We start from the raw sequence: 27,898 nt of genomic DNA, 5'->3' as shown, positions 1-27,898 counted from the left end.
TAAAGGCAATAAATAAACCATAAAACTGAATTTACAATAAATATTTTTTCTTGTGAAAAAAAAAGCCAGGAGCCAGAGTGAGGAGAGAGAGAGAGAGAGAGAGAGAGAGAGAGAGAGAGTCCATTAAGGGAGTTTTCATGGTAAATGCAGCAAAAGGAGTAACACTTTTCACACATCATCCCGTTCTTTTCTGTATTCTGTATATAAATCATCTGTCCCTGGTTGGACTAAGCCGGGACTCTCTGTCTCAATATTGGCTCCCCGCGCATTCACAGCGGTGTGTGTGTGTGTGGGGGGGGGGGGGGGGGGGTGAACAATGTACCGCTGCGCAATCGATGTCCTGGGACTTGGCCGGTTCCTTCTGCCCCCACAACCCCATATTTACACACACACACACACACACACACACACACACACACACACAGCCTCCGCCTCCGCCTCCCTCCTCCTCCAGCCCGGACCTAAGATGCTCCCTATAGCGGCTTCACCCGCCGCTTCAAAAAGCCGAACACGCTTTTAAATCACACCGTTTCACACCGTTGCCACGAGCCGGCACAATAACAAGGCAGCCCTTTCAGTGCACGTGACACAAAACTAGCGCTCAATCCGCAGGGAAAGCTGCAGTTTCAGATGCAAATTGACCTTTTGCACGCAGGACACATAAAGTTCTAGTGGGGTCCGGGATGGCGAGGATCCCCAGACCGCTCATACAGTTACGCATCCCGGATGCCTCTGATGACAAACGTTTACGTAAATCCGACTTTCTTTGACATTGAATAAATCAAGCATGATTTACTGAATTTACCAAATGCCACATACAATGTCAAAATTCAACCCCCCCCCCATCCCCACCCAAAAAAATCCCCCGGCATTTATTTAGTACGACTATTTTCCAATTCTCCTCAATGTAAGTACTTTTAAATATTATTCTCGAACTTGCGAAGCGCCTGCGTAAGCAAAGGAGTGATTTAAAGTAGCCAGTCCGTGCTTCGCACTTCTTTGAAATCTCCTGCGACGTGATGGTGGTTCCGGTGAAGCCGGTGAGCCACAAGCGGCAAAAGAAAGAAGAAGAAAAGTGCGCTTCGTGTCTGACAATAAAGCAAGACGCAGAAGGAAAGGGGAGCTCTTACCTGCGAGTCCGACATTCCCCATCACCCTGCAAGTATTTATGAGGAGCATAAACAAACAAACGTCCCGGGAAAAACAAGCGCTCCCCATGCTGACAGACGGTGTGAGGATTCAGCAGGGCTTTTTCTGGGGGTTTGGACCGTGCGCGTGTGCGTGTGAGTACCCGTGCGTGTGTGTGTGTGTGTGTGTGTGTGTGTGTGTCGCTGATACGAGAGGAGGAGGACCAGTCTATGGAGGACCGGCAGAGAGAGAGAGAGAGAGAGAGAGAGAGAAAGGGAGAGCGGAGGCCATCCGAGGCCTCTGATTGGCTTGTTTGTGTCGGTAGAGGAGAGAGAGGGGGAGAGAGAGGAAGTGAGGGGGAGAGAGGGTTCCATGAGCGAGGAGCTGAAGCCGCATGATGGAGATAGCCTTAATGTTCCATAGATGAATATAAATGGTATGCTACGTGAATGCATGTATCACATCAATCCACTCCCACAAAAGATGAATACGTTTCATTGTTATTGTCTGACTTTCCTTCAATATGTATTAAAGCTGAACCATCTTTCAAAATAAAAAAACTACACTTACTTTAAGTTGCTCACCACTCATGTTCATCGCCACTGATTTAAGTACTCAAATCAAATTTTTTCATCGGAAAACCATATTGTTTTTGATTAATCTGGATCCAATTATTTCATTCATATGCTCTCCACTGGTTGAAATCTGGCTATTACAATTTAATTTAGCTATTGACTGATCTGTTTATGGAGGCAGAATTCCTCACCAGTTTTGACAAATGCATCCTCTCTAATGTCCGCCAGGGCCTATAGAAGTCTATGAGAAAATTCTAACTCTACTTCTCTCTTGATTTATTCCCTCAATGAACATTGTAAACATGAGTTTATGGTCTCAATCTCGAGTTTCAAGCCTTCTTCAATACAGCATGAAATTCATTCAGTAAATGTTTGCGTGTAACGCAACAGATAAGGGTGAAAAACATTTTTTGTCAAATTAAAGTAAGAGGCCATTTATTATTATTATTGATTTAATCAATGAGAACATTTGAGACTTTGGAGTTTAGTAGTCAGAGAATAGTTTGATGAAGAACATGTTAACTTTACATGTTAAAGTGGCGCACGCAAAAGCCCAGTTCTTCATGTGGAGCTTCAGATACGTGCATTATTTAACATAAATTCAATTTATCAATCCAGCCCATCAATGGTGCCAAAACTGCCCACTGAGGAACCCTAACTATAAAGAGGTCATAGTTGAGCAACCACGAAGGCATAATTGTATGAGGGCCATTTTAGAGGCAAAGAGTGGATCACCAAACATTATATAATTAAATTATTGAAATCATCATGCACCCTTACTGATGGACAAACCCTAGACAGGGCAGAGTTCCAGCGTACGCTATTGGATGGTTGGTTTATGAGGCTTGGGACAGAAAAGGTTGCAGGAAAATGTTTTGGGGCCCATTGACTGGGGGTCATATGTCACTAGCAGGTTAATCCAGCTCTGTCAAAGGTCAGTTAAACAAAATAATAGTCCATGCTGTTGCCTTCCTGAGTGACATTCAAGCATCAAGGATCACAGAGTAGGCAAATTTAATTGCAAAGGCTATTAGTGAATGAAGTGTTTATAAGACCCTTGGCAAACCCAACATAGTCATTGGTCCACAACATTTTCACAAGACTGGATATAGCTGAGTGATTCATTGTTATTTCCAATTTAAAATTGCGTTCATTATTAGCCTATTGCTAGGTCTAGTTAAAATGTCATTAACAGAGAGCCCGAGGCGGATTTGACCATGTGTTTCCTAAATACAATTTACCAGCATTTTTATCCGGTCGAGGTGAAGTCGCTGTAATGAAGACAAACGTCGCCATCTGCTGGATGATCTCCTTTGACTTGACTCGTCCCGCCCTGCCCACTTCAATGCGTTTTCATTTCTATCCAATCACAGAGAGGAGACAGGCTGATGCGTTCAAGAGCAACACATCATCAGCTTTATCAGTATTACTATGTTTTTCTTTCCCGGTGTCTGGTGCGACTCGTTTGCTACATTGTTGTTTATTTGACGCATTTAGACAACCACGTACTACAACAATGTAGCTCAGTGTAACTGTCGCCGGTTGGTTTGTTTCTTGGTCTGTAAGAGCCACTTCACTGAAGAAAGTCTTTTTTTAATCACTAAACGTCAGACGTGACCTTTATGTAGCCCCACGTGTTGACATAACCATGCTTTTGCCCGCATGTCACGGAATTCAACATTTCGTCACATTTCTTCTGCTGTGTTTTGCAAAAGATAAGATAAACTAGAGGTGCATGTCCAAATTATTTCGTGAGTTCAACGTATGAGTATGAGTACTTGAATGCAGCGCGAGATCTCGCCCACTGTCATGGCGTCTCCCTTGAAGGGGGTTTGGTGCTGGAGAAAGTAACCGCTGTCATTTATCCATTTTCTCGCGCGAGCAGTACACTTCTCCCCGATAGAAGAGGCTGTTAGGATCGGGTAGATACGATGGGGACCGTCCATGCTAAGGTAAACTCTATTTCGTCCTACCCGCTGGCCTCTGTAGGCTTTTGACTATGACCTCCCTGCCCAGCCTGAGCGGAAGGCTGCACACCCACAGCATGTGTACTCGATGTTCTGTCACTCCGTTTGAGTAAGGCGAAAAATGCGGATAAATGACTGGCGAACTGAGGTGTATCCCGTTTAGCTGTACGCCGTGAAACGTGTAACACCTCTAGCTAAGATAAGTCGTGACTAGTGTGCTGTGGGCCTTTTATACGGTATTTACAGACATTGTAAGAGACCAAATGAGGGCTCCACTTGTCTCAGCTATTTGCCTTGGTCAAAAACTTTAAATAACCTACAATACGCCCACGTAGAGTATGGTCACCTATCCGTATATCAATATTCATCTTCTAATCTCTGCAACGCGGTAATGGTCAAGTCTCGTGCCCCAGAGCGACTTGTTCTCGTGCCCCCAGCTCCCCAATGCGCAGTGACTTTCACTGTCCGTGGGACATCAGACACTCGTTAGGCTGTGTCCTCTCGTTAGGCCCCCACCAGTTGACTTCGCCAACATACTGGTTTTGTTATGTGTTGTTTGGGACTGTGTTTAGGATTAACCGTAATTCACACCTTCCTAGACTTTAAAATAATTTTACACACCAAAACAAAATCCACATTTAGAGGTTAACTCACCTCCACAGTGGACAGAGCAGGATTCTTTTTGGGATTGGATTGTACAGGTGGTTTCATTTAAAGCCTTGTGCATGTCTTTGTAGAGTCTGGACCCTCTCCCGATGCATGGCCGGGACTTGGGCCTCCACCCTGATGACCTAGTGGAGCCTCCAGAACCGGAGCAGGAGTCCAAGCAGGAGATCCTCGAAAACAAAGATGTGAGTAGCAGCAGCAGTAGTGCTCGTAGTAGTGAAAACAGCATAATATTCCTAGTGGCGTCTAACAGTAATTAGTTGGTTGTACCGGTTACACTTACAAGTTGTGTTTTTAGATGTGAGACGGATTTGTAAAGGTTACGCAGTGACAACTTTGAATTGATGTATGATTTGCTCTCTGGGCAGTCAGTCAGTACGTAGAAAGAGTCTTTATATGTCATGTCAAACTGATCACTGTTTGGATGCGTGTGCATCTGTGACGTGGTGGAGATGTGAGAGTAATCCAAATATCTGTGATGGCAGGTGGTTGTCCAGCATGTCAACGTCCAGGGGCTTGGCAGAACTAAAGAGGACCTGCTCGGCTATGAGATCTCTGAGGTTTTCCACGCCAAAAACCTCATTGACGTACGTAGTCATGACTGTGGCATGGTTATTTTTAGTTTTAGGAAGATTATAGAGGATGTGATTTTTTGTTGAAGTGCAAAGCTCAGTTACTGTCTTGGTTACAGGTGATGAAAAAATCTCACATCGCCAGACAGAAGCTGCTGCGCCTCGGAATCTTTAAGGAGGTGGAGGTTCTGATCGATACCTCCGAAGGTAACTCATCCTCGCCTCCTTTCCAAAGAAACAAGCGCCACAATAGAATGGCAGGCGGATGTGTTAGTCACATTTTATCTGTTAATTATCATTTTGACATAAAGCTCATTCGGTTTGGCCGTGATTCTCTCGTTTGGTCTCGTCTTGTAAACCCAGCGGTGTGCTTTTGTCATGAATCTCTGACCCCTTCTCATTCACCATGCGTAGCTGCAACATTTTTTCGCTGAGGTATGCTTATTCATATCTATATTGTTTCTGATACTCTACAAGAGCACAAGCTTCACTGAGATAGCCTCGGTTTCGAAGTGCACTATATTAATGCATTTACCTTAAACGTACATATTGTTCTTACTAAAGTCAATGAGTAATCGTGTTGAATCTCAATATAATATATTATGTTATTGTACTTTCTTTCTTTTTTTTTTCTTCCCCAAACTGAAATGGGAAAGACATCAGTACAGTTCATGGAAACTACTCATGTGTTTTTGTAAATGTCATTGAGACGTGTCTTTCCATTCGATGACTGCTGTGTGACATGAACATGCAAGAACATAACAAAAGCCTTTTTCGCCCCTGACTGTTTGTCCTTCCCCAGGTTCGGATGCCTTGCCCAACGGGCTGGATGTGACGTTTGAAGTGACGGAGGTGAAGCGGCTGACAGGAAGCTACAACACCATGGTTGGCAACAATGAAGGAAGCATGGTGAGAAGAGAGCCCTGTTGTATGAACTGTGGGGAGGAGGAGGAGGGGGGGGGGCATGAGAGCAGAGGATAGGGAATCAGTTTACTGAGGTTCCCTCTGCACAACTTCTCCTTCTCTTTGCAAAAAGCATATGTCGCATATGTATAACTTAATTCTTACACTCAAAATGTCTTATTTTCCTTTAAACTAGCTTTGGATATCGGTTATCATATTTCATGGCGTACAGATGAACGGGATATAGAGTTTTTGTTTAAAAACTTTAAGAAGGGTGGGTGGGTAGTGGTAATAGTCCACTGGTGTGAACGCCACGTGCGCACAAAGTTGGACGTTTAGAAAAAGCTGTGTTTTGGATGTGGCACTTTGCATGCTTCCCCATTGCTTGCCGGGACTCTAGAAGAGAGTAGAGATCCCAATAATGTGTTATTGCCTCCTGTGCTTTTCCTGCCATCACAAGTCAAAAGTCATCATCCCACTGAGTGGTTGGTCTCTGGTTTAACCGGATTGGTCCATCTTTCAGGTGCTGGGTTTAAAGTTGCCCAACATGTTCGGTCGAGCTGAAAAACTCACTTTCCAGTTCTCATACGGGACCAAGGAGACGTCTTACGGCCTGTCCTTCTTCAAGCCCCAGCCGGGCAACTTCGAGCGCAAGTATGTTAAGGAATGTTCCCCACCGGCTTAGGGAAACAACCCTTCAAAAGATCTCCAGTGCTAGCTTAACTGTGTCCTTTGTTTCAGCCTCACCCTCAACATGTACAAGGTCACCGGTCAGTTCCCGTGGAGCTCCTTAAAAGAGACCGACAGAGGCGCATCTGCAGAGTTCAATGTAAGAGAGTGGGGGGGGGTTTAGAAAACGGTAAGAACGTCCAACTACGTTCGCTGAGGAATTGAGTTACACGTCCTCCAGGTTGACACTGCGTATAACATGCTCTTGCATTTAGTACACGGAAGATAACGTATATAATGTATATACTTATGGATTTTGTTATGAACAACATTATGTAAACTAGCTGACATCTAAAGGGTAAACTTCTATAAATGAGTAAACATTTCATCCTTTTGTTTTTAGCAGCTTGTTGATGGAGGCAATTTGTTCTATTTACCAATAGATTTATATATTCATTAAGACTCCTCCATCTTACTTTCCTGCTGCAGTTTCCTCTGGGCATGACCAACCACACGCTGAAGTGGGAGGGGGTGTGGCGGGAGCTGGGCTGCCTGGCACGCAGTGCATCTTTTGCCGTGCGGGAGGAGAGCGGACACTCGCTGAAATCTGCCCTCTCGGTACCCGCTTTCTACCTCTTGCTTTTCTAGTTTGTTTTCTTTCATGTAAGTTCGTCTATTCTGAAAAACTTTTGTTTGACTACATCCAACGTGTCCCTTGCCCCTTTTCTTTTACAGCACACTATGTCAATCGATTCAAGGAATTCCGCCATTTTCCCAAACCGGGGGGCTTTACTCCGGATCAACCAGGTCAGCGGGAATGCCTGTGTTTGCTCATTTAGGCCATTTATTCAATTACTGGTTTAATGAAAGAGAACAGCTGTGGTATTTGGAGTTTAGTAGTAAACAAAAGAGCAAGATGTCTGATGAGGAAAATCAAGTTGATTTGCTTTTATGGGCTGAATGAAATCTAAAATAGTTATTACCAAAGCTTCAGTGTGTCTTTCTGCAGTGTTGCATAACAAAGAAACAATTCCTCCCATGTCATGGTGGATGTGTAGAGTACAGTTGAAAGTATAACTTTAAACCATTAAAGTTGAGCCACTGGGACGTTTTGGTCATTTTCAGGCATTAGCAGAAGTTGTATCTGTGATTTGCTTCTCCATCTGCTCTGCAGGAACTGGCTGGGTACACGGGAGGAGACGCCAGATTCCTGAAGGAGGACTTTGAGCTGCAGCTCAACAGACGGCTCTTCTGGGACTCTGTAAGTCAGACTCAAGTCTCTCCAGACCTCTTTTTTGTCCGTCGTTATGTTTGTCGCTGCATCAAAGAATCACCAGTGGGCGCTATAGCTGCACCTAAGCCGTCCAGTGAACACTGAATGGTATTTATTTGTTGAGGTTTTGTTTAAATTAAAGCATCTTTTTGTGTCCGCTCAGGTCTTGTCTGCCTCTCTGTGGGGGGGGATGCTTTGTCCCATCGGAGCACAGCCGTCCTGCATCGCAGACAGGTTTCTTTTTTGATTAAAATCAAAACTCCACAATGATAATGAAGTTTATATTTAAGAAGCACCACATGTTAATTGACCTATTCCTTTTAATGTGTTGTCATTTGTCCCCTAAACGTCGTCATTTAGTTTAAGAATTAACTTGTATATAGTATTAATGACCTGCCTTTGGATGGCAGGTGTGTGCTTATGACCGCACACTGCCCTCAGAGTGGATGCTTCATGAGAGTTGTGTATTTGTTCCAGGTTCTACCTCGGAGGACCCACCAGTGTGCGAGGGTTTGGGATGTACAGCATCGGGCCGCAGAGTGAAGGTACAGAGCCATTCGGGCTATCGGAAACATGGACTAGAGAAAGTGCTTTAGAATATCCCGGCCTGGAGAACACGTTATTCCCATCTGCTATCTTAGATAGAGTTTGGAGTACCAGCAGTGAAGCAAAGGATTAGACCACTGTGGACATATTTTATACAGCTAAAAGAATCTATAGCAGCGTAAGTGTTCTTACAGCTTATCTCTGCTCTAGACTCTACATTTCTGTATCGCAAAGCAGCCAACTAGTTGAGGCAGCACTAGTCCAGCAACTAGAGTCTTCTGTGAGGTTAAATGACAAATGAGTCTGCTGCCTTTTTAAAGAGCGCATTTATTAGGTCTTAAGGTCTGTCCCCTGAAGACTTACACCATGTAACGGTAAACCCAGGTCTGATTCCAGCCAGAATCACTTGTTGCCCGTCATCTCAACGTAGATAAATGAGAAGTCCATAAGAACTATGAATTAGGAAGGGCAGTACAGCAGCGTATTCTGGTTTAAGGCTCTCTGTGTGCTGCAGGTGACTATCTGGGTGGGGAGGCGTACTGGGCAGGCGGCCTGCACCTCTACACTCCACTGCCCTTCAGGCCGGGCAAGGGCGGCTTTGGAGACCTTTTCAGGACGCATTTCTTTCTCAATGCGGGCAACCTCTGCAACATCAACTATGGTGGGTGGATGAAAACGGCACGAGATGCATTCAGTGCCTGCCGCTACGTGACAAAGTCCCCCCCCCCCCCCCCCCTTTCTGTTTTTTAAAATTCTAAACAGTATGTAAATTTAAATGATAAAGGTCCCAGCTGGGCTCTGACTGTGTTATGTGTGCAGGCGAGGGCCCCCGGGCTCATCTTCAGAAGCTGGCTGAATGTATCCGATGGTCATACGGAGCGGGCATCGTGCTGCGGCTCGGCAACATCGCCAGACTGGAGCTGAACTACTGTGTTCCCATGGGGGTCCAGAGCGGAGACAGGTAGGCCAAGGGTCCCCGTGATGTTTTTATCTTTTATCACTCGGCAGAACTGCAGTGCGCCCCCTCATGTAATGGTAGGGGAAACACTGAAACCTTTTTGACACATTTGTATCATTGAAGCAGCAGTGTGTATACAATGTAAAAATTGTATTTGATACAGAATGCAAGAGAGCTCATGGGAAACATGGACTTATAGGGCCAACAAAACAGTTTCATGAGTGTGAAATAGAATATATAATATATATATTTTTTAAACGGATAAATAAATATATTTCTGGTTCTGATGTTTTGATATTGAGTGCTCATTTTTAATTTAACAATTTTAGAAACTGCAGTGTGTGATAAATGACATGATGACAGCAAGCTGCTCCTCACGGCTGTCCTCTCTCCTCTCGCAGAATATGTGACGGCGTCCAGTTCGGAGCGGGGATTCGCTTCCTGTGACCTCATCGCTCCACTGGCCTCCGGGCTCCAGCAGAGGCTGCGACGGGAAAAGAAGTCTTGCTGTTTGTCACTTGTAACTTGTTGTAAAGTGTGTAACACTAGCATGGGTCCCTTGTCCTGGAACGACGTGCCTGACACCCCCCATCGCCCCCATCCCCTATCCCCACACTGTGTTTCCTGGGGTTGAAACAGTCATCCCCGAATGTTTAAGATATTTCAGGCATGTTCCCTGTTTGCCTTCCAGGAAAGCTTCTCATCCAGGAGCAGGACTTGCTAGTGATTTTATTTTGACACTTTCCTGTACACCAGGCACTCTCCTGTCGGGGAGGGAACATACCGATAAAGGCACTTTTCAGTCGAAGCAGTGGTGTTGGAAGAAAATCCCATGTGGAAAGGATTGGTTGACCCCCTGTCGCCCACCTCCTGAGCAACATCCACCACCAGTGCTCTTACCGTTGGTCCTCTTTTCTGTTTTTTTTTGATAGTGTTGAATCTATTCACAAATAAATCCCAGCTGCTCCCCTGGTTTGTCTTTTGAGCTTTCTCTTATACAAATGAAAGGTTTAAAGTCTAAAGGCAGTTATCGGGTATAACCTGAGGAAACATGTCTGTGTGTAGGGGTCACTGCCTGGCCTCCTCACAGGCTTTGCTCTGCAGGAACCTGTGCAGAGCAGTTGAGTGTGGACGGTGCCAGCTGTTTGTTTGAGCACAGCTTGTTCTGCCTGGGAGTCTTGCAGGTGCTGGGAAGGCATCCTGCTGAAACCTAAATAATATCAGCTCTGGTTAGTAATCATTACATCTTTATTGGAAAAGGTGTTGCAGAAGAACACTGTGTTAACTGTTTTTCAGCCTGGTATTTGAGCTCAAGTCAACTATTGCTCTTTAGAAATGCAAAATAAAGAGAAGATGTAGTGTGCAATGCATACTCTCTGTTCGGCTTGCATTTTTAAAGGTTGAACTTGAAACACAAACAGTATCTTTTGGCATTCATCAAGAAAGCTGCAGAGAGGTTAATGTTTAATAAATCACCTTGAACACAACAGTTGCCAACCACTGGCTGGACTGATGTCTTCTTACTGGTCACTCAGGAGATACAGCGATACAAACGTGGTACATATATGAATGTGAATCCAGAGGCTACAAACACATGGAGTTGACAAACTGTGGTTTACTCACTTTAAAGAACAGGGGTAGAAACCCAGACTTCCTCACCTCATGTCAAACTCTGTCTAAGCTCTGGCAGGAGAAGGGTCTGGGACAACTTGTCAAACTCTATGACGGAGAAGCAATGGACTCGTTTGACGCCCTGAAGAGCAAATACTCCCTCCAGCAGTCACAGTTCGTACATTACCTACAAATAAGAAATGATATACCCATAGCCCTACATCCTCACACAACTCATACCCAAATGGTTTATTTCTTCTGTCTGTGCAGCCTTTGGCCCTGATCTTAATTACTCCACTGACCACACTGGCAAACAGTGGCAGAGGGACATGGAGTGTGATATATGAAGGTTCATTCATTTTGGAAAACACACTTGAGATTCTGTGCTGTAGCACAGACGGAAAGAGAATTCAAAATATTGGCTTTGGCATAAGGGAATTTTGGAAGTTATTTGTTTCTAAAAAGTTGTCCTGCATGACAGTGTCAAAGGATTTATCAGGATATGGAAACCAGTCTTAGACTGGATGAAGCGCTCCAGGCTGTAAATCACTTGTATTGATACTGACTCGACCTGATGAAACAATCACAAGTGACTTGTACGGTGCGAATGTAATATCATTATGATTCTTGTTGTTATTCTTTTTTTTGCCAATTTGTCCTTTTGTGTAATTGTTTTTTGGACCCAAATAGACTCACACTACTCCAGGGATCTTTGACCTTTTATTTAAAGCTCTGGAAACAGCCGGCAGAGTAATGATAAGACAGAGGGCTGGTAGGTTCACCTTGAATTGGGCTAGCGGGTTAAACGAGGACAGGCAGGGTCTTCAACGGGAGATCCGTCTGAAAACAAGTGCATGAGTCTGAGTGATGATGGAGTGGCGCTGAACTGTGATAGACCATATACTTCTTTTTAGGCTGCCATGGTTTTGTGTTTCTTTTGTTTAGTTTGAGGTCAATATGTGCGGATCTCTGCTTTTCTACCTTCGACGGCAGGGAGATGTTAGAAGTATTTATCAAAGTCAGGGACATCGAGTCAGATTTACATGAACCCAACAATATCTTAAACAGCCATTCACTTGGCAGCTTGTACAATTGTTGTTTTTCATATTTCAGCATTCTTTACACGGACATATTTTCCTAGAGGTGAGGCAAATTCAGTGATTTATATTGTAAAAATAAATGCAATTGTAATAATACAGTGATTACAAATATTGAACAGATCGGTAACTAAATATATTTTTTTAGTTAAATTGATCCTATTTGCTATTTACTTTTATCGTCCCTGGACACAAGTCCCTGTTTTGCTTATGAAGTTTTATTATATTAATAATAACTATTCGGTTTAAAATATTTTTCAAGTTCAATACACTTGTTTTAAATGTCCGGCGTATTGACCAATGATTTATCCACATATGAAGTGAACCAGGCCAATTTAAAAAACGCAAACCCATAACCAATACTTAAGTCAATTTGTTTGCCTTCTGGCAGTTTCATATAACATCCACCTGAAAAAGCAATTGAACCACCGCAGGCTTGAGAATAACACACACACACACACACACACACACACACACACACACACACACACACACACACACACACACGTTTCCCATCGCGTGACCGCGCGGCCGCAACGGCACTCAGCAAGCAAGCACCTCGTGACTGCGCACGCACGGTAAGGAGCAGCACGTAATCGGTGTCTCCCTCCGCTGTCGAGTATAAGCCGGCTGTCGCGAGCCCCTCCACTGCCACTCCTCTCACTCCCAGACACACATTTAGAGGCAGGTGCGTGTGGGTACGCGCGCGCGTGTGTGTGTGTACAACAGCGCACATAACTCAACAGCAGGTCGGATAAATCCTGCAGCCTTTTGGATTTTTTTTTTTAGAGATTTTTTGAATACATATATATTTAAAACCCCACCATTATGTTGTGGACGGCGAGTCAATTCGTAAGGAAATTCTCCAGCACGTCCGTGAGTAACGTTTCTTTTGCTGTACCAGAAAACGCATACTGAAAGATGATTCAAATAATGCCGCTAAATGTGAGCGCCTGCCGCAGCCGGGAACGAGCCTGGTTGGGGAGCAGTGAGTCGCGGTTTCGTGCCGGGCTCGTCCCTGGTCGTCCAGCTCACATACTCCCGGCTACCAGGCAGAAAACGGCGAATCGGTGAACCACTCTGCCACGTTACCGTCGGCCTGCCCGCCTCTATCTCCTCCCCTCCCTCCCGGTACTGTAGCGAGAATGCACTGTACATGATGTGGAGGAGTTGCATCAGCGTGCAGGCTCTCCGCACTGTACACTTAGTGCGGCTTGGTGACGACCCCGCAGAGCTGCCCGCTCGTTCCTTTCAGTGGAGCTACCTGAGGGCTTTGAATGCATCACAACACGCGTGCCTAGAGGCCGTCGACGATGAGCGTGGGAAAGCCGGTACGTGCCTAACACGCCGCGCTGCTCCGGGTGATCGGAGGGGTGCGCTTGAATAGCTGAAGGGGAATCGGGCCAGGGGGTGGGGGGGGGGGGGGGCGTGTAGTCCCCATCGATCTGTCCGGATGTCACATAAGAACTTAAGAACTTCTGAAGGTGTGTGTTGTTCACCAAACAATCCGTTGATTTATTACACAAATAAGCAGATCAATAAGAAAAACATATTGGTTGCAGTGTTACTTAATTAATAAATAGTCAGGGATACTTGTATTGTATTTGGAGCCAGTGATGTTGTTTGCAGCAACTAAGTCCTTATGATCAAAGAAGTGGAGCTCTGACAGACTTAACTGTTAAGGCCCCAACCTGAAATGAGTTTGACACCCCTGCTCTAGGAGATGTGTGTGAGGGCCGCCTTGGCCCCCCTGGTGCCCAGGGCACTTTCATGCATGTGCCTGCAGTATTTGCAGCGCTGCAGACTTGGACTGGCTGAAGCTGAAACTAACGTGTGTGTTTTGCTTTTCAGAATTGCTACCAGAATAAGCTTAATCTGGCGATAATAGGACAGAGCCTGTTTGGACAGGAGGTGTACAGCAACCTGAGGAGGCAGGGCCACAAGGTGGTGGGCGTGTTCACGGTGCCCGACAAGGATGGCAAGGCCGACCCCCTGGGTGAGTTACCTCGGCCCGTGTCAGTCCACTTGCACCAAATCAATCCGGGAAACCCAGAGCAACTGCTGCGAACATCATAAAATACCAGGTGTCGTGAAGTGTGTGAGAACACTTGACATGAGCGACAAAAACAAAGTGTCACGGTGGGGGCGGGAGGGCACACACAGACAAAATACATAGAGGAGGTGAGGCAATTTGGACAGGTGGCTTCAGTCGGGGGACACAAAACACTCTCACAGGCGGAAATACACACAACAGCGTGAGAGCCGTTGAAAGATTCCAGATTTTAACAAAAGTTCTCAGTGGTTTGTTTCAGTAGAGTAACCTCCGAAAGCTTTGGCTACTTCAGTTAAAGCTGTCAGCATTCATTGATTTTTATTTGGGCCAGTTAGAGGAGAAGACGTTGAGTATTAGACTTTTATTAAGTTGATGGTTGTAAGTTTTAAATATAACTTTATACTTAACTACCTAACATGAAATAACCCCCAAAATATATTGTGTTTGTGCAAACATTACAAGACAGGGAATCTTGGAAGTGAGGGCTCCTGAAGATCCAGGTCCTGCGTGGGTCATCAGGGGCCCGTTGCTGTCAAAGTGTGTAGAATCAGTGGTGCTCCTGGACAAAGACGTGCCTAACGCGGGATAGTGGCTCCATTGTCTGTGTGTGGAGAGAGGCCCCATGTGGCCCCCAGTGATGCAGCTCTGAGGAGAAACATATACATTCTGAGCCGTGTATGATGCAATCTTTCCAGGAGGCCCCCTTTCAGCACTGGCTGTCTTCCCCCTTTTCTCTCCAGTATTTGACTCCTTTTAGTTCTGAAAATATTCCTGTCTCTTCAGCCAGTGGAAGGGCTCCACACTTTGTAATCAAAATGCACAACTAACTTGCATTGCACATAGTTAGTATGTATGGTAACCTCAGGAAAGTGAGTCTCCATACCGGACATTTAAAAACCAAAGAAAGATCTAAATAAAACAAGTTATGTATTATATAAATGTTATTACATGTAAATGTTCCTTGGGGGATAATTGCCAGTTGGAAAGAAAATACCTTTAAGTACCCTCATTGGTGATCACGACGGTTCCTTCGTACGTACGCGCATGTGCATTGTGGGTCGATGACACAGCTTAATGTTCAAAGTCCCAATGTGAACTCAAGTTTTTACTGACTATCGGTCAATAAAGCATGAAACATAAAACACAAGATTGAAACTATTATGTCATGTTTACTGAGACCATCAGGGCCTCCCCTCTTCTCTTTCAGCTGTGGCGGCGGAGAAGGACGGGACGCCGGTGTTCAAGTTCCCGCGGTGGCGGGTCAAGGGGAAGCCCATCCCGGAGGTTGTAGAAGCCTACAAGGCAGTGGGAGCCGACCTCAACGTCATGCCCTTCTGCTCCCAGTTCATCCCCATGAACGTCATTGATGACCCCAAGCACGGCTCCATCATCTATCACCCGTCCCTCCTGCCCCTGCACAGAGGAGCTTCGGCCATCAACTGGTGAGCAGGGGGGAGGGGGGTGGGGAGTTATTCTCAATAAATCCAAGCTCTTAGTTAAGAGTTGATTTAAAGGATGTCACCACTGTGACTTTGCTCTTGGCCCACTGTCCCCATAACTTAACCAGAAAGACAACGGTCACCTTCCGCCAGCGGCAGCTGGTCAGAAGAAACGAGGGAATCAAACCTCACATAGCGATCATTCAGGATATAATTATATGCTGAATGATAACTTATCTTTGAATGTTTGCGTCTCCCATAATACAGACACCTGTAACCACTGCTGACCAATGAACTGCACTGTTATAAAATATGCGTGGGTTTCCTAATATATAATAAATAAAATCAGTGCTCCAAATATTGGTTATTTACCACTGCCATACTGTTCTGGCATGTGCAATACATGAATCCACCTCTGTGCCTGTGAAGGCCTCTGCACTGTTAATTCTGAGGGCCAATATCAGCACATGATGGCTGAAATATGATTGGATGAAAGCTGAAAAATAAAGGCTGAATCTTGACCTGAGGCTGGGAGCAGCACAAGCGAGAGCGCTATAAAACAAAAATAATAGGATGTGGGAAATCATTTGAATAATCAAAATATGAATTATATTCTAATGATGTTTAGGGAGATTCTGACCTGCGACTGGTTATACCTGGATATGTCACAAGAGTGTTGACTTTACGAGTCTCTACTAACAACATCTGAGCCTGGAACCATCTGTTAAACAAATGTTTCAAGGTAGCTTCTTCTGCCTTTGATTTAGTTCTTTCCTTCACAACAGCTTTACGGCTATAAGTGCAGTTCAGAGGCCATAGACCCTCCTGTGTACCGGGTCAGAGAAGGGCTGGAGGGGGGTTGGCAGCTATATTTCGGTGTAGCGAGTGGTTTAAACCAGTTCTGTTTGACCCTAAACTACTAGCTGCTATCCTTATCTCTCCCTCTACAAGTCCGTTTGTTCTCCGCCCTTACTATCACTCTCACTCAGGGTAAAAAAAAGCGTTTAAATTGTGTAAACAGAACTTTTGCCATTCATACCACTGGTGACATAATGATTAACTGCTGAAGAATTAGGAATTTGAAGTCAGAAGAAATCGTTTTTTGTGAAATGTGTTTTTTCTTTTCTTTACCAGAGTAAGACGTGGACATGGATACCGCGATCATGTCTCACTATTATAAATGGAGCTAAAGCCAGGGGGCTGTGAGGGTGACGGATAGCTCAGCTAATGCCAAACATTTAGTAACAGCACATAACTCCCTTTTAAAAAAATGTTTATTTTGTTACGCCCATAATCACAAATGTGCCTCACAGGGCTTTACAATCTGTTCACTGCAGATGTTTGCACCTGCTCAGTGCAGCTTGAGTGCAGTTCATTTTTAATGCTTTATGCTGACAGTTAAATGCTTCCTCTGAGCTGAAACCTTTTGACCCTCCGTGTGTTTGGTTTCATTAGCTGTTAGCTTGGTTACCCCAACGCACAGCTGACCGTTTGCAGGCTTCCCTCCCTCTGGTTAGGCATATGGTCAACTTTACATCCTACTCTTCTGATCCCACAACCCTGGGACATTTGTGTGTCACCAGGACCCTGATCCACGGCGATAAGAAAGCTGGATTCACAGTGTTCTGGGCCGACGATGGGCTGGACACCGGACCCATCCTGCTGCAGAGGGAGTGTGCTGTGGAGCCCAACGATACCGTGGACACCCTCTACAACCGCTTCCTCTTCTCAGAGGGTATCAAGGCCATGGTAACCGCCTGGAACGAATGCCAATAAAGTTGAATCTAATCTAATAAGAAGTGAAATCAAGAGTCATCACCACAAGTTAAACATAAACTGACGCAGACACACACACACACACACACACACACACACACAACCTCACACTGTTCCCTGTTCCAGGTGGAGTCGGTACAGCTCATTGCTGACGGGAAGGCCCCTCGGATTCCCCAAAGAGAGGAAGGAGCGAGCTACGAGGGCATTCAGAAAAAGTCCAACTCCAAGGTGAGAGGCCTCACTCCTCACTCACACATCAGATATGTGGTTCTGATCGGACTTTTCACTCGTTCACCGCAGTCTTTGTTGGGCAAAAGCGAACTAAGACACAAACAAATGTCTCGCCAAACCTTTCAATCTCTCCTGTCTCTTTTGTTTTGTTGGAAAAGTGTAGGTTCATCCTTCTAAGTGTTGTGGCTAATTGGTGTATCAACACAGCTGAGGGGCATCTGGTACTGGCAGTCAGGGAGCAAGCGAGGAGGGTCTCAGTAGCAGGGATCGGTCACAGCCGGGAGGGGGGTGGGAGTGTCCATTTTTAATGCAGTAAAAGAACACAAAAATAGATGGCAATATGAACGCTTTCTTTTTTCATTCAAAGGAAAAAAAATATATAAAATGATGAACAATTAATGAAAATTTAAACGAGGGACGCTTAAATTTTTCACCTCCCCTACATTTTTTCAAATCTCCCTTCCTGAAGCCTCATGGAGCTGGATGTTTCCATAATAATGTCTTTATGAATGCTTTGTACGGCATGGCTAGACTAAGCCATTTATTTGTATTAGCATTTCAAGAAGCTACTCTTAGTACTCACTAAAGGATTTTGTTGTAATATTTCTCCGTGTTAAATCTAGATCCCAAAAATTGTATAGTTATAGTATGTGCATAAATCCAATTGACTTTGGGCTAGGCCCCCAACACGTGGACGTGGTTGGGCTCCTGGGAGCCACAGTTCCTCCAGCAGCCAGAGAGCAGGTGTGTCCTGAGCTTGATATCCAAGTTTTTATCAGGACCCTGCATTTACATTCAAAACAGAAATGCCTCATTCCCCCAAATGCAAATGTTTACTAAATAAATGCGGCGCAACAGTGCCTAGTATGTAAGATTGAGAGGCTGGCAGCTGTTTATCTCACAAGAAGAAAGACAGAGGCGGGGCTTGTCTTTGGCCCCTTGAAGCAGTGGATGTGCTATTCTTAGCGCAGCATCGGTTTACCGCGTGCTGCCCAGCGAGAGCCGACCAGCTGCTGCGCTTCCCTCTGATTCTCAGAAACCTGGGTGACCCGGTCTGGAAATGAATCTGACTTGTCAGCATGGGTCTCTGTCCCCGCAGATTAACCTGGCCCAACCGGCTGAGGCCATCCACAACTGGATCCGCGGACATGACAAAGTTCCTGGTGCCTGGACCCTCATAGATGGTCAGGTGTGTTTTCCTGGAAAACAAACAAGCGTTCGCACACACGCACACACACACACAAACACACACACACATTCTGTCTGTGTATTGTGAGGTCAGACTGATAGAGGTTTGCACGGCTGACGTAGATTCTGGTATTTTTGGCACGAGGCATTTTCAGCTTGTTCAACTCTCTGTTACGTCCTGGAGGAGTCAGACGTGGGCTCACATATGTGTTGTGGAGCCGCTGAACCACACATTTAGGCATCTTTTCCTTTAAAGCTCCAATTCTTAATATAGTGTATTCTTCTTTTCATAGCATGAGCATTTGTTTATATAATTTAATAATTATTTAATAATTAGGGGGACAAAAACTATTACAAACATATATTACATGCAATACATGCCGTTATTGTTTTTTTTTTGGTTAAATTAAAATTTACGGGTTTATTAATTTATTACAAATAATTGTATTATTGTAATAATTTAATACAAAAAACATGTGTTTTGTCTTATTCTTACGTCAAGGAATAGGTTACTCCAATAGGTAATGAAATAAGGCTCTGAGACGAGCTCACTTACAATAGCTTATGGTGAGGTGAGACCAGAAAGTTAGGACCACCATTTTCACTAAAACCACAGATTTTTCCACAAAAAAACAGTAATAAAGTCTTTTACGGTCGAGCCAGGCTATCTGTCTTTCCTAATTTCCAGACATTTTGCTAAGCTAAGCTAACTGGCACTAGGTCAATATTTATTTTGGAATCTTCTAAACTATTGGCAAGAACAAAAAATCTTCCTAGCTTCCTGAACCTGTAGCCCATTTTTTCAAATGTGACCACTGTGAGTAAATATCAGATGGAAATCCTCCCTACTGTTCTTCCTCAGTCTGTGACCTTGTACGGCTCGTCCATGCTGGGGGGGTCTGTACCTGCCGGTCAGCCCCTGGAGATTGAGGGGGCCTCCCAGTCGGGCCTGGTCACCCAGAACGGCCTCGTGCTGTACGGAAGCGATGGGAAAGCTGTGAGTTCTGTATACAAACCTTGGGTTTAGAGACAGCCGAAGGCTCCTAGAAGATTCAAATCCAGCGTGAGTTGTGTGGATCTATTCTCTGTTTGGTCCCCAGCTCGTGGTGAAGAACCTGCAGTTTGAAGATGGGAAGATGATCCCTGCCTCTAAATACTTTTCCTCTGGGGAAAGCTCCAGGGTGGAGCTGACCGACGACGAAAACAAGATGGCGGAGGAGATCAGGGCAAGTTCCAGGCTGTGGACTTTGTTTAGTAGATTGCTTCCACACTGCTTCTCTTGAATAATGCGCTGTTGTTTTTTAGTAAATGTGACTGACTAAGAATGATTTAATTTATCACAGAACATCTGGAAGGGCATCCTCAGCAATGTCCCTGCCATTGAGGACACCACAGACTTCTTCAAGTGCGGAGCCGCCTCCATGGATGTTGTTAGGTGAGGGAGGAGGCCGACGGAGTGTTGGGTCACACATTACAAACAAATGATCACCTGTTACGTTGGAACATAGTTAGAAACATTACTATCAGTTGCATCTTTTTGCATTTGATCAAGTAATTCCCCAAATCATGGAAGCCCTGAATGAGCAGTCTGAAAAAAAACGTGAGTAATTTCCCCTCCTTTTTCTAAATTCACCTAAAGAAAAATGCAATACAAACAAAAAAAAAACCCCATAGCAAGCGCTTCTGGCATCCAGAAATCAGTATTACAACAACCCCTTACGGACAAGATGCCAGCAGAGATAATGAAAACAGGGATGTGTTAACTACTCTAAAGTGCATAACTTCAGTTATAACTTCATAACATATCCGGTTTGCAATAGTTCCAGTTAAACATTCAACCAAAATGTCAGTTTTAAGCTAAAATGTGGCATGTTTTTAGCATAGCATTTAGCGGGGGTGGGGTGGGGGTACCCCCTAATTGAATAGTGTGACACTGATGTGTCAGTTTCATCACTGGCCTCTACCGTTGGTTAAAACAATAAATATAATAATTATACATATATTTGTTTACTGCAAACCCTTGTAATGGCCAGAACTCCAGTCCTAAATGATTATATGACATATTGACATACAAGATGATGGATCGAATAGTGTGTGACATTTTCTACGGACAGATTGACACACATATGCACGCACCCACATGCAACTGAACTGACAATCTCTGGCTTACTTATAATATAGGGGATTCTGTTTGAAGATAAAAATAATAATATAGATTCTATTTGAAAATAATACAAAATCCAAAGAAATAAGGGACGCCAGCCCATGAATTATTTTAAACCCATTTTGATCCAAACGGAGCTACTGTGCTGACTGTAAGCCCTGCAAAGCGCTGTTATCTGTCGTGTGCAGGCTGGTGGAGGAGGTGAAGCAGAAGTGTGCAGGCGTCCAGCTGCAGAACGAGGATGTGTACATGGCTTCAACCTTCAGGGACTTCATCCAGATGTTTGTCCGCAAGCTGAGAGGGGAGGACCAGGAGGAGGAGCTAGTCATTGCATATGTCAGTGTCATACGTTACTATGTCGCAGTTGGCCTGCGTGGGGTGATTTACATTCAAAGTGGGGTGAGACTTCCAACCAGGTAGGTGTTGGCTGATCTGTTATCGTTGTACTTCTACTGTTGTATTCAGGCAACAAAGGAAGTAAACAACATGACAGTGAAGATGCCAAACCAATGTTTCATCAACGGGAAGTTTGAGGATGCAGAAAACGGCAAGGTCTACGAAACCATCAACCCTACTGACGGATCGGTGAGTAACTGTTGTCCCAATCCACACACAGACAGCCAATTTCACACACAACACACGGAAGGTTTGATTCTCTTAGTAATCATCGGGCCGCGTGTCACATCCTTCCTCAGGTGATCTGCAAGGTGTCCTACGCCTCGGTAGGGGATGTAGATCGGGCTGTGGCGGCTGCCAAAGAAGCGTATTACAGTGGGCCGTGGGGCAAGATGAACCCGAGGGACAGAGGCAGCCTGCTCTACAAGTGAGTAGCGCCACCTAGAGGACTGCAGTGGGACTGCACAAAGCACAAAGGCCGCGACTGTAAATGACACAGCCCGTATTTCTGGGGTTTCATCGAGGTGTTTAATAGTTTCAGCCTACGTACATGCAAACATTATTAACATTCAGCAAAATGTGCGCAGAGAGCAGTGGAGATTTGTAAATGTAAAAGAGCTACATCCTTTATTCTGGTGGTTTTAAACCTAGTCTTAGGATACAGCGCAAGCTTGTTTATGTCACAATAGGACTTTAGAATGACATAGAACAGTGTAGTTAGGTCCTTGTCTCTTATGCCCCCCCCCCCCCCTCCCCAGGCTGGCAGACCTGATGGAGGAACACCAGGAGGAGCTGGCCACCATTGAGTCCATCGACTCAGGAGCTGTGTACACGCTGGCCCTCAAGACCCACGTGGGCATGTCTATCCAGACCTTCCGATACTTTGCCGGCTGGTGCGACAAGATCCATGTGTGTTTAAAGTTGGACCTCACAAACACACACTGCAGTTTTAACAGATTTAAAGGATGGTGATACCAGAGGCCCAACGTGGTTTCTCTGTTTCAGGGCAAGACGATCCCCATCAACCAGGCCAGACCCAATCGTAATCTGACCTTCACCAAGAGAGAGCCTCTGGGGTAAAAGCCCCGGGTCACACCCACGCCTCACACCTTGCTGACTCCGATTGTGTGTGTGTTTTACTCTCTGTCTTTTCCCTGTATCAGCGTGTGTGCCATCATCATCCCGTGGAACTATCCCCTCATGATGCTGGCGTGGAAGAGCGCCGCCTGCCTCGCTGCGGGGAACACACTCGTCCTCAAACCCGCCCAGGTGAGACGCGCTGTAGTAATAACGCACTGTTACCAAAGCTCTGGCGAGTGTCTCATGCATCATCCCCAAATATTTACAGGTCACGCCGTTGACGGCCCTGAAGTTTGCTGAGCTGTCGGTGAAAGCAGGCATTCCAAAAGGAGTCATAAACATTTTACCAGGTTCAGGTAATGAACACAAATTCAGGTCTGCTTTCTGTTCTTATCATCTGACCAATAATAGTGGTACCAGACATCAGTCGCTTGTTAAAAGAACAATATGTTAAAATTAGAATGGTCCATTTATTGAAATGGAATAAAATTTGAGACGTAATTGTATATATAATAACAAGTTCCATCCTGCTCCATGTTGTTCTTCTGAGCCATAGATCGCCATCAATGTTTACTAGTGCTAGTTACTAATAACGTACTATGTCTATTAAAGCACATCAGCCTCACGTGGTCGGCTGTAGTCTTTTATGGTATCCATTGACAAAAGGAATAATTATCAGTAATGCGTGACCCATCCCATCATCCAGGTGGTATGGTGGGACAGCGTCTGTCCGACCACCCGGACATCCGAAAGCTGGGCTTCACTGGCTCCACACCCATCGGCAAACAGATCATGAAGAGGTATCAGCTGACAAAGTCATTGCTCGCTCGACTTAAATGTCAGGTGAAACTTCACTCTCCTTCTTTTGTCTCGTGACTTCCTGTTGCAGCTGTGCGCTCAGCAACCTGAAGAAGGTTTCCCTGGAGCTGGGGGGTAAGTCGCCTCTCATCATCTTCAGTGACTGCGACATGGACAAGGCGGTTCGCATGGTGAGAGACAGTGAGGAGGGGGCCTCTTAATTGTTTTGCTGTGGGATCATCACCATGTTAGTGATGAAACAATTAGTCAATTGATACATATTGGTAGAAGGTTCACCTCAAACCTGGTATTATTGATGGACATTTTGGGATTCCAGGATGTAAAATGTCCAGATTTGCTTTTTTCTATGGTTTGAATTGAATATGTTTTTGTACAGGAAGTTTTTTAATCAATTTCATTTTTTAGAGACTAATTTATTCATCAAAGAAATAACCAGGAAGTATCAAAAATAGATCATTGTGTGTCTGTCCATGATTAACAGCTCGGTCATGATCAAAGTAAATACTATTATGATAATTATAAAAGGGTTAGGGTATATCATGCCTTCATACATTTTTTGCATTTCACAGCTAGAGCGCTATTAAAACATTAAATAACAAAAGCTGTAGCTAAGCCAAAGAGAATAAGTTGAATCATCTTCTGGTGTGTCTGCTTCACAGGGCATGAGCTCTGTGTATTTCAACAAAGGGGAGAACTGCATCGCTGCTGGACGTCTGTTTGTGGAGGAGTCCGTTCACGATGAGTTCATCAGCCGAGTGGTGAGCGACGCATAAGTCTGGTGCAAGGGAACGACATCCAATATGTCAGTAAATATCCCACTGCTTTTTGCAGTGGGTACCAGACCAATGCTAACTTACACATTGACCTCCAAGTCTACGTAGCAAATTGAAAGAGTCTTCCATATAGTTACCGAACGCACTACCGCATCCCATAATGCAATTTGATAGTGTCAGTTTGATCAGAAATACATTAAGCTCTCCACCCTTTCCAAACTCCACTAAGGTGGAGGAGCTCAAGAAGATGAAGATCGGAGACCCGCTGGATCGCTCCACAGACCACGGCCCACAGAACCACAAAGCCCACCTGGACAAGCTGCTGGAGTACTGCGAGGTTGGACTGAAGGAGGGAGCGACTCTGGTGTACGGAGGGAGGCAGGTGGACAGGCCAGGTAGAAAACATGTGCAGCCTCATACGAATGGGTGTGAATGGGAGCATGATGACACGTAATGTTGAAAAGCTTTGAGTGGTCGGAAAGACTAGAGAAGAGACTTACAGGTGCAGTCCATTTACCATTTTGTTTCAGGTTTTTTCATGGAGCCCACGGTGTTCACTAACGTGGAGGACCACATGTTCATCGCCAAAGAGGAGTCCTTCGGCCCAATCATGGTGGTGTCCAGATTCCAAGACGGGTGAGTCTTCATAAACTTGTTGCAGCCGATGCTACCGTTCTATTCGAGACGCTAACCGGTGTTCTCTTTGCCTCCGACAAACCCCAGAGACGTGGACGGCGTTCTGCAGAGAGCCAACGACACAGAGTATGGCCTGGCCTCAGGTGTGTTCACCCGAGACATCAACAAGGCCATGTACGTGAGCGAGCGGCTCGACGCCGGAACCGTATTCGTCAACACGTACAACAAGACAGATGTGGCTTCACCTTTTGGTGGCTTCAAACAGTCCGGCTTTGGCAAAGACCTCGGTGAGTAGGGACACCTATAGCCTCTTGGGGATTGGTTTTAGGCAGGAGAATAGAAGGTTGTGTTCATTTCCTAGTGTTTTAATCATTCATTTGGATTCTAATTGTGTTTTGCTATATTGACTGTGTAAAGTTTGCACACAATGCTTCACAGTGACTGCCTTTTAAATCAATGACTTTATTATTTTGAGTCATTGGTTTTTTGATGCTATGTTTTTTTTGAGATAGTAAGTCAATATTTGGGGGGGCATTTCACATTATAATGCAAATTACACAAAAACTCGTTCCATCAGGCAGTGCCGGGATTGATTTTTCGGTATTTGAAAAAGGAAGTCAGTGGTACAGTAGTAATGCCTGCCTCTTGCTTGATTAGATTGGCTGCTTTGGTAAATTGCTATACGGTTCAAAAAAAGAAAAAAAAACTCGTCCCAAAAGAGAAGCAGACTCCATTAGAGAACTCCCCGTTTCCAAGAACTCCTCTCAGAGTGATCGCCTTCCTACAGGATCTTTCAGTAATTCGTTGATCAGAGAGAGGAATAGATTTAATCACAGCTGAAACCAGTGGTTTTCCCCAAGGGAAGAAGGTCTCATTTACTATCAATTCTGCTCACAGTTTTTTTATACAGGATACTCCAACCTCTTAGTGGGCTCTAAAAATTGATCAAATCAAATGTGAGGAATTAAAACCCCTGTTAAAAGAGTTCATCTAGTAGCAGCATCCAGTGATCCTTGTGTTGTTGTTGGTGTGGTCCACAGGAGAGGATGCTCTCTTGGAATACCTCAAGACCAAAGCAGTGACTGTGGAGTACTGAGGCTCACACTATCCCAACAAACCAAATGTGTTGGGAGGAACTCGAGGAGGAACTCGTACGTCTGCTTCAGTCAGACATCCAGCTTCATTCAGCATTGCTTCTGGACAGTATGTGTGTGTGTGTGTGTGTGTGTGTCTGAATAAGAGCAACAGTCTGGGATATGTGACTGACCTGGGACAAGGGACACATGTGGTTTACACCCATCTGTGTAGCTTAAACATGGAACCCTTATGGGAGCCGAGCTGGTTCTGACTCTTTTCAAGGTTTTGGTTGCATAGGAGCTTTTTTACGTTAAAAACACTGTTGTCATCCTGAAAACAGTATTCCCGTCATGAATAATCATTTAAATCAGTTTAATCATTTTTATCAGTTCAGTAGAAAATGATCATGCAACACTGCCTTTTTCATTCTTTTTATATCTCTTTGTTTCCTCATTAACAGATGTGGTCTGTTATTAGTTTAAGGAATATAACCCATCTGCACACAAAGGTGAACTGTTTTTGGAGCAGCCCATGCTCTGCCTGGAAAGACTAACAATGAGAGGTTCACCTGGTCAGCAAACCAACTATAAGTACGTAAGGCTATTGGTGGTTGAGATTGATCAGTGACATGATGGGATTTGGGGTCAAAAAGTAAGAGTTACATTTGAATGCTTAAAGCAGTTTGTGAGAATAATCTCAGCTCAACGGCCATTTACAAGGTTTTTAACTTTTTAAACGTTTTCACCCGCGAGACCAGTGTGCAACAGAACGTTTTACGATTGTGACATTGTTGTTTAAACCTAACTTTACGCAGTTGTTTTCATTCAATTTGAAGAGATTGCATTTTGTGAGTATTTCTGCAGGGAGACAGTGTTGATTTCTTTTTTTGCCAATGGATCCCTCTAAATCACACCCTAGCTTTTTACATTAGCTTTTCTCTGGTTGAAAGTTGTTTGGCAGTCACATGTGGTCAGCTATAACCACGCCCCCACAGTGATGTCACAGCTTCCTCACACACCCTGGAGTACATCGCCGCAAGGTGAGCAGTTAAAGCTCTGGAGGTCAGCAACCTCCAGGTTTTTTTAGGACGTGTTACAGTCTAATATTGTATTAATATTATTATTATTTTTTTAATGCAAGTTGAAGAACCATTCTTTAAGAATGATCTCATCCTTGACACGTACAGTTCACTTATGTAAACAAAACATGGTTTAGGGACTCGAAACTTGGTAACAAATAGATTACCTCATTCAACCATCTAGTGACTGTTTAATTACATTGTTATTGATTATTCCCATTTGTTGCTGAAGCTGTGACATCCAATACTTGAGCTTTTCGCTGCGTCATAGCATCACATGAAAAGTTATGTTATGAGGAGATCTTGTTGAAAAGACAAACACCTACACTTAACTTAAACCCTAGTTAGTTCAATCAAAGTGGGTTTTTTTAAGACAGGTGTCAAACCTCATAAGAGGCTCTACATTACTTGAAGTCTGAATGTCAGGTCGGGTTTAAATATCTTTCATCAGTATTTCATTTACACTACAGCAGATATTGTGAGCCATCCGATACCTTCTCCCCTCTTACACACTCAAGATGTGATGCCCCCACATCACTTTATATTTAGATTTACAGTTTTTCTAACACTTTTAGGGAAAGTGGTTTGATATATTTTAAACAAGAAGACTGTCCAAGCACAATATTACATTTATTAAAGACATACCAGCAAGATGTTTTTATGTAGGGTATCCTGTATAGCGAGCTTATTACACGTCTACTTATTGAATAAATCTATTATTCAACTCAAGCAGCAAGGGCCAAGAAGCAGGTGTTTGGTTTTCTCGACCTGTGAAGAAGGCGGGATGTGTCCCTTCAATACCAGAATGTCCTCAGCCAGTAATGTCATACAAGGGTAAATAAACTTTGCTTGGAATTTGACTGTAATGCGGCAGTGACTCATGAAACTTGTGTCCTGCCTGATGGGAGGACAGAGTACTCCTGCTCTTTCCAGAGGTGGTGCTACCATAATTACTCAGGAAATATGGTGAGTAGATCAAACAAATACTTCCAGCAGAAGACGATTTATAGGAAGGGTAAATAAATTTAGTAATCTGTGAATTTCAAAGTATGAAGAATGCTGTGTTGATGTTGAAGGCCAGGCCAGCTGTTGATAAAGACATCTTTAGTCCTGCTCTCTAACATTTTTGTACAAATGATGTTGGAACAATATATTTAGATCTCTCTCTAAGGTGTCTCAAACACTTCCAGGTGAAATTGAGCACTATTTATGGTTCTGAGAGA

At 44.4% G+C, this 27,898-nt stretch overlaps 3 protein-coding genes across 6 annotated transcripts in view; 2 read left to right on the top strand and 1 right to left on the bottom strand.

Annotated features, from left to right (window-relative positions):
- scube1 (signal peptide, CUB domain, EGF-like 1) overlaps positions 1 to 1,342 on the bottom strand; it is a 76,674-nt gene extending 75,332 nt beyond the window's left edge. The window contains exon 1 of one of the 2 annotated variants that reach the window (XM_037460779.2): positions 1,131 to 1,342. In XM_037460779.2, the coding sequence (XP_037316676.1) occupies positions 1,131 to 1,218 (88 nt within the window). In that variant the 5' untranslated portion in view covers positions 1,219 to 1,342. The remainder of the gene's footprint in view (positions 1 to 1,130) is intronic. The other variant, XM_037460780.2, reaches the window with a different exon arrangement.
- A 2,141-nt stretch (positions 1,343 to 3,483) lies between these two features.
- On the top strand, positions 3,484 to 10,229 carry samm50l (sorting and assembly machinery component 50 homolog, like). The gene is made up of 15 exons (XM_037462241.2): positions 3,484 to 3,655; positions 4,408 to 4,521; positions 4,822 to 4,923; positions 5,028 to 5,115; positions 5,711 to 5,817; positions 6,335 to 6,465; positions 6,553 to 6,640; positions 6,970 to 7,098; positions 7,216 to 7,287; positions 7,655 to 7,741; positions 7,917 to 7,987; positions 8,231 to 8,298; positions 8,814 to 8,960; positions 9,119 to 9,260; positions 9,659 to 10,229. The coding sequence occupies exons 1-15, from the start codon at positions 3,635 to 3,637 to the stop codon at positions 9,702 to 9,704; spliced, it is 1,413 nt and encodes a 470-aa protein (XP_037318138.2). The 5' UTR covers positions 3,484 to 3,634; the 3' UTR covers positions 9,705 to 10,229.
- Positions 10,230 to 12,542: 2,313 nt separating this feature from the next.
- aldh1l2 (aldehyde dehydrogenase 1 family, member L2) lies at positions 12,543 to 27,535 on the top strand. 3 transcript variants are annotated; one of them, XM_037462616.2, is made up of 23 exons: positions 12,544 to 12,841; positions 13,817 to 13,961; positions 15,226 to 15,460; positions 17,041 to 17,206; positions 17,360 to 17,461; positions 18,564 to 18,653; positions 19,515 to 19,649; positions 19,753 to 19,878; positions 19,996 to 20,087; positions 21,005 to 21,152; positions 21,282 to 21,401; positions 21,512 to 21,639; positions 21,971 to 22,121; positions 22,218 to 22,288; positions 22,376 to 22,481; positions 22,561 to 22,648; positions 22,999 to 23,092; positions 23,182 to 23,281; positions 23,771 to 23,869; positions 24,114 to 24,279; positions 24,415 to 24,520; positions 24,608 to 24,807; positions 25,561 to 27,535. In XM_037462616.2, the coding sequence occupies exons 1-23, from the start codon at positions 12,794 to 12,796 to the stop codon at positions 25,614 to 25,616; spliced, it is 2,772 nt and encodes a 923-aa protein (XP_037318513.2). In that variant the 5' UTR covers positions 12,544 to 12,793; the 3' UTR covers positions 25,617 to 27,535. The 3 variants fall into 3 exon arrangements, with proteins under 3 accessions (XP_062416403.1, XP_037318513.2, XP_037318514.2); XM_037462617.2 differs by lacking the exon at positions 12,544 to 12,841 and adding an exon at positions 13,127 to 13,296; XM_062560419.1 differs by lacking the exon at positions 25,561 to 27,535 and having other exon boundaries at positions 12,543 to 12,841; positions 24,608 to 24,815.
- The last annotated feature ends 363 nt before the right edge of the window (positions 27,536 to 27,898 follow it).

This window comes from Pungitius pungitius, chromosome 2 (assembly GCF_949316345.1).
Source record: "Pungitius pungitius chromosome 2, fPunPun2.1, whole genome shotgun sequence".
In the NCBI taxonomy this organism is placed as follows: domain Eukaryota; kingdom Metazoa; phylum Chordata; class Actinopteri; order Perciformes; family Gasterosteidae; genus Pungitius; species Pungitius pungitius.
Note: the sequence above shows the minus strand (reverse complement) of the source record. Positions and strands in the feature narration are given on the sequence as shown.